Source organism: Pseudophryne corroboree, chromosome 1 (assembly GCF_028390025.1).
Source record: "Pseudophryne corroboree isolate aPseCor3 chromosome 1, aPseCor3.hap2, whole genome shotgun sequence".
Taxonomy (NCBI): domain Eukaryota; kingdom Metazoa; phylum Chordata; class Amphibia; order Anura; family Myobatrachidae; genus Pseudophryne; species Pseudophryne corroboree.
In genome coordinates, this window is record NC_086444.1 from 215,388,222 (window position 1) to 215,397,392 (window position 9,171).

The 9,171-nt window shown below is 41.0% G+C and overlaps 1 protein-coding gene across 1 annotated transcript in view; it reads left to right on the forward strand.

Annotated features, from left to right (window-relative positions):
* ST8SIA4 (ST8 alpha-N-acetyl-neuraminide alpha-2,8-sialyltransferase 4) overlaps positions 1-5,522 on the forward strand; it is a 321,204-nt gene extending 315,682 nt beyond the window's left edge. Inside the window, exon 5 of the mRNA XM_063964071.1 lies at positions 1,589-5,522. Coding sequence (XP_063820141.1) covers positions 1,589-1,871 — 283 coding nt within the window. The 3' untranslated portion in view covers positions 1,872-5,522. The remainder of the gene's footprint in view (positions 1-1,588) is intronic.
* The last annotated feature ends 3,649 nt before the right edge of the window (positions 5,523-9,171 follow it).

Sequence of the window (9,171 nt, forward strand, 5' to 3'; positions counted from 1 at the left end):
GGTGTCATACTTGACTCAGGACTGTCCTTTGTTCCCCACATTCAATCTGTCTCAAAATCATGTTATATGCATCTAAAAAATATATCCAAAATACAACCATAACTTACACAAGACACTGCAAAAACTCTAATCCATGCTCTCATTATCTTCTGCATTTATTATTGCAATAGTCTTCTTACTGGTCTTACCAAAAAGAGACTCTCACCACTACAATCCATTCTGAATCTTCCTTGCTGGATGTTCATCGGCTGCAGATCCACTCTGAGTCTTTCCATTGGTTACCTGTATTCTACCGTATTCAATATAAAATACTTTTACTCACACACAAGACCATTAACCAAATTACACCAATGTACTGTACATCTCTTTGCTTATATCAGAGTATCTCCCAACCCAATCTCTCCGTTCTTCACAAGCTCTACGTCTCTCATCCACACTCATTACTCACTCCCATGCACGATTGCAGGACTTTCTTTGGGCTGCACCCACTCTGTGGATTGCCCTATCATGCACAGTAAGACTCTCACCTAGTCTCCAAACCTTCAAGCGTTCCCTGAAAACACATATCCTCCACATATTTTCTCTTACTTCACTTTCCCTTCCTTCTGACCCTGGGTCATCATTGCTGTGATGTGATATCATGCAGCCCACCAAGAACCTTTGCTATCTGGTGGACAACTATGCAATAGATATCACCTACTCTTGTGTATAAATTCCTATTTTCCTATAGATTGTAAACTTGTGGGCAAGGCCTTCCTACCTCTATGACTGTTTGTTATTACCCAGTTTTGGGGGTAATTCAGACCTGATAGTAGATGTGCGGAAAAACACATGCGAGTGGTACGCCCAGCACAGGGCAAGTCTGGCACTGTGGCAATGCTTTTGCATGGTCCGAGTAGCCCTCTGCCTATGCAGCCTAGCTGCGAAGGCAGACTGCTACCCGCCATGTTTTGAGTCGCAGCGCCTGTGTGTGACATCATGCAGCCACCGCAACCCTTCCAAGCAATGGTCCGGACACGCCTGCGTTGTTCGGACTTTGCCCCTTAAACGGAGCATTGATGCCCACAAAATGCCGCGTTCCCATGCCCCTCCAGGTACACGCACGTGCAAGCTTCCAAACTGCCTTCTCTTCAGAACGCAGTTTAGGACCTTGCACATGAGCGTACCAGCATGCGCACATGTGAAAAAAATCGCTTCATTTGCACACTTGCGACAGGGTCTGAATTAGGCCCTTTGTTTTATGACTGTGTACAATTGTAAAGCGCAATGGAATTTGCTGCGCTACAGTATATAAGAAACAGTTAACAACATTTTTATTCATTTATTATGTACATTTTTGCACATAAGCCTACTGTATTTCCTATACTGGCACATAAGACACTCATGGAGTTTGTACGTTCTCTATCATTTTCTGATACTAGTATATTTTTCACTACATTTTTGTCATCTACTTTATACTTGTTATTAGACACTTTTTTAAAAACGCTATTGGAAAAGTACAGTTTTCCCTTCTAAGGATTTACTTGTATATTACCATCAGTTTATGTTGACACCAATGCTAATATCTCTTCTATGCTTCTTTCGCCAGGTACTGGTTAACGAACAAAGTTCAAATCAAGAGACCGAGCACTGGCCTTCTGATGTATACGCTGGCAACACGGTTTTGTGATGAAATTCATCTGTATGGATTTTGGCCTTTCCCCAAGGATAGGTTTGGGAACCTAGTAAAATATCATTATTACGATGAGCTGAAATATAAATATTTTTCAAACGCTGGGCCGCACCGGATGCCACTGGAGTTCAAAACACTGAATTTTTTACATAACAAAGGGGCACTTAAACTGACAACTGGAGCCTGTGAACAGCAATAATGTTTATTGGAGTGCAATCCACAAAGCATCTCACTGGAGATATTTATTCAATACCTTTGGAGCTGTGCTCTTTTTAAAGGATGATACAACGGTGGTGGAAACCATAGAAAAACAATCTTGAAGCTTGATTTCTGTAACCAGTTGGCCTGTTAGTCGCAAGGTGCTATAAACAAAGTTACTGTAAGAAGCTCACAGTGCCGGTATTGTGTATAGAAGACAAGAATGTTTAACTAGTGTTTACAAGACCTAAAAATCCAATCACACGGATTGGGAAGAATGACAGTGAGTCTGTGGTTTTGGATCAAGGCTACGAAGTGATTGGTGGTGTTTAAAGAACTTTTGGCACCTAGTTTACATTCACATTTATAAACTTGTTTTCATGTGGATTCATTTAATGCAGTAGATCCCATCGTTTTGATTGCTCTTGTATTATAAATTTTTTAATTTTTCTAAACATTTTTGTAGATTAGAAAACAAATGAATGTTGTGAAAGGAATAGACAATATCATTTTGATATAGATTCTATAGCATGGAGGTTATTACACACAAACCCTTTTGTCCGTAATTTTACTGACATTTACAGTATATACACCACTGAGAACTTCTGATTTGGAGAAACTGGCAGTAAATGTAGATTATTGGGGCGGGGCTTATTTCACAAAATGAATGTTGGCGTTTGTAGTGACAACTGTGGGATGGCACCGGTAATCTCATGATAAACTCAACCCACTTGATTTGATTTAAGGTGGACCCAAACTCGACATATAGTAGTGTACAGTGGAGGCATCCAAATTCTTGGATAAACCAATAATCCACCAATACTTATAAATACTCATCCTATGTGTTCACTAGGAACTAATGACATCTGTGAACAGTGATGGATATTGTGCCTCATTACTAATTCTAGTAGACTATATATGGGTTTAGCCTATAAAGGGCGGTGTCCTATTAGCCCCAGTGCGATTTTGGCAGATCAAAACAGCAGATATTGTGATTTTAGCAGATGTTAATTACCACAGTATCCGATTAGAGGCCGTTTTGATCAGACGAAATTGGACCAGCGATTGCACGAAAACACATGTTCCCAATCCCATGTGTTATTGCGGATCTGGCAGCCCCTTATCGTGGATTATAATCCCCGATAAGTGCCGGCATCGGGGGGAAAAGGATGCCGACATCGGGTCTGATAGGATAGCCCCTGGCGATCCTATTAGCAGTTGTAAAGTACCGCTGCTAATAGGATACCACCCAAAATACCTGTTTCCAGTGTGTGTAAGTACAGGCCATTTTAATGCTGAGTTCCTCACAACTAAAGTTTTGAATCTTAATTGTACATTTCAGTATTAGATTGCAAGGCTTCGCTAGGATACTGAAGGAGTGCACTGGGGAAAAATGAAGCATTCCAAAACCACTTGAAGCCATTATTAAGTCCGTAGTACAGTCTAAGCCTCAGAGCCACCATATGTCTACTGTAGAGAGGCAAAGATACAGTATGTGTATGTAATTTTGTGATTTAAGAAAGTTTTTGTTACTCAACAGAGGTGCCCTTAATTATGGTACCAAAGATTTCAGTGATTTTATATAAATACTTCTTTTTGATTTTATTTTTTTTATAAATAAAACGAATGTCCATTTAATACTGCAAAGCTGCGCTGCTGAAAAAATGTATTTGATTTATGTGTATTATGCTATATTATTTAATTGATTTTATTGAAAAGCCTCATATTTTCAGATTTGGTTTAAAAGCTTTTATGGAGGGACAGTTTATGTTTGTTACTGTCTCAGTGTGTCCTTTCCACTATTACAGCATTCAATGTATCTTTAATTTACATTTCTTTGTTATGCGTCAAAATGAAATTGTGTCTGATAGAATTGTGTCAAAATGAAACTCTGTATGGTATTGATATTAGCCTTTTTTTTAATTTTTTTATTTTACGTTAAATATGAAAAAGTCATAAGGTCAGTGAGAGAGTTTGAAAAAGAAGCTACCAAAAACTATGAAGCCTTGTAAATACGTCAGGCCAGCCTCTTCATGCTTTAATTCTCATTGTTAAACTTTTTGCACTATGTAAGGCTACCATAGTCTAACCTGAAACATTTGCTGTACATATGTAACCTCTGTTTGCTTGGGTGTGTTGCAGTAGTATATTCCATAGGAGCCAGCTGTGTAAGTGCTCGAGCACCATTGGCGTGTTTGAAATGGGTGCATGGTGTGCGGTACAGCTGGCCTCTGTTTCGAGAGGGGCCCTGCACCGCACACCCTATACTGAGAGTATACTTGTGTTGGCAAGTGAGGGACCCACTTGCCAACACAAGTATACTTTCAGTGCCATCTTCTCAGTTACGTCTTCAGGAAGATGGCGATGCACAGTGAAGGCTAAGACTCTTGCACTGTATCTTTGTTTTTCTTGTGTGCAAGTAACATCTTCCTGAATATCACTGGGAAGATGGCACAGCGGAGGAGTAGGGATCCGCTTGTTGCCAAAAGGTAGTATGTGGAGGGGATTGGTTAGCCCGCTGCCCATAGAAGTGGGCATTAATACGCCCCTGTTGACCACCCCTCTCTATTTGTGCTGCCCACAGTCTTGTCTATGCATCGCATTTATGAGTCATGATGGATGTAACGTGAGCAACCCCTATCTTGGGAATAATTTGTCTCCCATTATGTGTTGTGTACAAATACTGCTTGGTACTGCCTTTAGATTCACCACTCAGCTGTAGCTCAGTCTTTGCCACCTCACAATATTGTGTGTCAAATGCAGCTAACAGGCATTCCTGCAGATGTACTCACAGAGGTAGTGCAGTGCAGCAGGTATATAGAGCCTACTGCCAGCTAATGACAAGAATGGGGCCAGGTCATCTATGAATAAGTAAACTATATTGATTTGTTTATTTGCGGTCATCATTATTTTACAAATACATGACATACAAATCATGCAGTTCACCACATTATTGGTGAAGAATTACTCATTTAATTACATCGCTTTGCAGATTCAATCATGCGTAGATCTGTTACTCTTATTCTACTTTTATCTTTATGCACATTAGTTCTAAGGTAATTAATTCTTCTTCCCTTAACTTTAATTGTTTGGCTGCATGGATTGCTAGCTGATACATAATGGGCCTTATTTAGAGTTGCACACAGGAGCAGTTGCATTAGGCAAAGATGCATCTTTGTGTGAAATTGAGCACTGTGTATGCATACCTCCCAAAAGCAGGAGATGGTATGGAGGGACTCCCTGACGCGGCGAAGCGTGACCTATAGAAAAGGGTGGGTGGCTTCCCAGATGTGCTGCAATCGCGAGCTACACCCCTGTTGTCCATCACTATGGGGACATGGCCAGCGCTCTGTGAGCTGCTGGCATGCCCCCAGTCCTCTGTCTCTATTCACCGCTGCTAGGCAGAGCAGTGACTGACAGGAGCCTCCCAACTGCCCCTCCCCCCACCGCCGGACACTAAGTCCCACGGGTGGGACAGTCCCAAAAAAAAGGGACTGTCCCACGAAAATCGGGACAATTGGGAGGTATGGTGTAGGCGTAGAACTTGTGTCTTCACTGTTGTACAGATGTGAAACATTTGCTTCCTAGAACAAGTGGGATAAGGTTTGTAACAATGTTCATTCAGTAATACACTGGTGGACGATCTCCAAGCGCTGCTAAGTAAATCTGGAATCCTTGTGTTTTAAGAACCCTCAAAAAAAAGCAGAGTACAACAGTATTTGTAAGGGGGTCTCTGTATTTGGCCGTTCACTTGTAATTTCACCAACGACTGACCTTTGTTAAGTACCCTATGTTCCCATAAAGGTTTCTTTCACACCATCTTCCATTCAAGGCACTGTGACATCATCATCTATAGCATACAGGTCATTAGAACCAAGCTTACCTGAATGATAAGCCCTATGTGCATCCAAAGGTATCTTTAATGGATCCTCCTTCTCTAGAATCCTCTATCAATCTTGTGTGCGTGTATACAGCTTCGCAACAACTCTTTTTTTTAAAAAAACACCATCAGTTCATTTATATAAAAAAACAATGGTTTCTCTTTAATCACCACAATCCACATAAAAGATGATTAAAATTCCATACAAAAATAGAAGCACCCAATTTATGGACAGGCAGGACCGCTTCCACTTACACCCCTAAGATGGAATGGGGGGTAGGGTACAACCCACTACTGGTAAAGATGTTAAAGCCAATCGAGTTTCGGATATCAATCCTTCCTCAGGGTGTAGTACTACACCCTGAGGAAGGATTGATATCCGAAACGCATTGGTGATTAGATGAGAAGACCCCAGGCTTGAGCCAACCACTTATTTGGGCACCTACTCGATTGTATGGAATTTTAATCTCTTTTATGTGAATTGTAGTATATACGCACACAAGATTGATAGAGGATTCTAGAGAAGGAGGATCCATTAAAGATACCTTTGGATGCACATAGGGCTTATCATTCAGGTAAGCTTGGTTCTAATGACCTGTATGCTATAGATGATGATGTCACAGTGCCTTGAATGGAAGAGAGTGTGAAAGAAACCTTTATGGGAACATAGGGTACTTAACAAAGGTCAGTCGTTGGTGAAACTACAAGTGAACGGCCAAATACAGAGACCCCCTTACAAATACTGTTGTACTCTGCTTTTTTTTGAGGGTTCTTAAAACACAAGGATTCCAGATTTACTTAGCAGCGCTTGGAGATCGTCCACCAGTGTATTGTTGTATGTAGAAAGAAGTGGTGTTCTTTTGGACGTATATCAAGCTGCAGCTAGGGCGCAAGTCATTGTTTCATTTTTTTGTATTCCATAATGTTCATTCAGTGTTGAGCTGTATTGAGGTCGGAAGCATCATGACTCGGAGCAGCCGTGCTTGGCGAGGTGGGTCAGGAGCATTAACATGCAAGTGCATTAAGAACTTCAGTTACACGTAAAGAGCACTTACAGATGTGTCCACTTACATCTAGCCTCCCTGCATGTAAAACAGCTCTTCTAGTCACGCAATGCCGTGGTATGAGTTGGTAGCGCTGAACGCCTTTATGTGCGACTCTTTTCATTAAAATGCATCCTTTTCACAACACAGCGTGAATAGGACACATAAGCAGTATTTAAATAGCAATGCAAAGAAGACGCATTTTGGCAAAGAAGACGCATTTTGGCAAAAAAAAAAAAAAAAAAGATGCCGGACGCTAACGGAGTTGCACGGGACCTGTCAGCTCACTCACCCCAGGTATCTCCCGCTACGTGGCGTATTGAGGCAAGATGTATGAGGACACAACGGTGTATCAGATGTGTCTTATTTTGTGTAATTGCTCCTTGCTATACATTAGCTGTGAGATGTAAATTTCACACCTAAATAAATTGTGGGTAACTTTGGAGCTGATAATGATTGCTGTGTGTTTGCCCCGTGTGCATCTACATGTAGTACGCTACGTTAAGATTGCACCTACCTAAGAATAAGTACAACTCCAGTAGAGGGGTGTCATCTTTTCTCACACACAAGGGTCATCTTTACATTCATTTCTAAATCAGCCCAAAGTTCTAATTAGAGTATCTCCATTCCTGAGAATCTAACGCACTCTTAGAACCCAAGTGCTGGCACTTCACATAACAAATGCTTATGCTCTCCGCATCTGTCTTCTGAACAGATCAGTTTAGTTGCACTGCATAAGAAAAATACTTAATGTGGGCGCTCAAAATTAGAATGTTGATTCAGCTGCTGGTTTCACAAATAACCATTTATTTTACACAAACAATTTTACATAACATCGGTGTAATATAATATCACTTTAAAAGCAATAAAAATACACAACACAGGAACAATTTAAAAACTAGACAGTACTGTCTTATCTCTGATATACTCAGACTAATTTGTTTGTAAACCAACTAATAAAGCATGCATAAGCCAGCTGTTAAGGTGGGTACACACTGATGGATATATCTGCCGATCAATTGATCGGCAGATATATGTATGGACGGATCGGGCAGTGTGCTGTGCATAAACACTGCCCGATCTGTTGGGGACTGATGTCATGAACTGGGCGGGCGTGTACACACGCCCGCCCAGTTCAGCTGTAAATCACCGCCGGCTGCCGCAGCATGTGTGCGGGTGGTCGTCCGACTGTCCCGTACACACACAGCGACGCGCCAATATATCTGTAGATATATTGTCCGTAGGCTGTGCTGCGGGGCCGACGCAATATGTCTGTGAACTACGGAGTTCACAGACATATCGCCCGTACACACTGGCTGACGGACCCGCGATATATCGGCCGTTCAAGAGAACGCCCGATATATCAGCCAGTGTGTACCCACCTTTAGTTGCAACACATATGTGTATTAAGCAGAAGCACAGTTTAGTAGTATTAGTGCAGCAGTCTTTGCTTGATATTAAATAAATAGCAATACTTCACAAGAATTCTGGGTGTAGATGAATTGTCCGCTGTGCATATAATGATGGGACTCGTGCTAAGATAATTTTTAGCCCCAGGAATGACTTGGTGCCAGCTAGCCATTCCTTGGGCTAAAAAAAAATATTTTTATTTGTGAAACCAGCAGCTGAATCAACATTCTAATTTTGAGCGCCCACATTCATTATTTTTCTTATTTAGCTAATTGTTGGTGAATATCCAGATCTTCCTTGTGTGGGCTGCCATTAGAATAATGAATTATATTTTATTAAAAATTGTGCCCACTTATCATTTGCATTTCTAGTTGCACTGCATGACCACCACCGCTACTGCTTTAAAAAGTCTGTTTAATCCTTCTCTCCATCACTGGTCTCCAACCCTCTTACTCACCTCTATGATCTCAATCTGTACACTTCGGGCTGAGTCATGATGCTTCGTACCTCAACAAAGCTCAACACTGAACATTGTTACAAACCTTAGGATATCTCATTTGTTCCACGAAGCAAGCGTCTCGCATCACACCACTCACTCCAATGTAGAACTCTTATTCTTCAAATCCTCCCACACCGAGCATTACACAGCTCTACTGATTGATAGTCAACGTGTACTTTTGATGCCCTTTATACATCAAGTACTACCTGATATCATAACAGTTGAGTTTTTTTTTAACCTGAGGTTCATGTACCCTTTGGGGAATCTCAGAAGGATTTGTGAAGTGTTTCCACCTGTACTGTAAATTATAATTGGTATTTTTACATTCCGTTATAAGGTACTTATAAATCAGGTAGCACTTTGAAATCTTGTAATATCATAAGGGGGTGTGAGTGATAAAAAGAGGTTGGGAAACCCTGTTTTTCAACTATTGTGTCTATGCTATTAGATAATCTAGATGCTACAAATG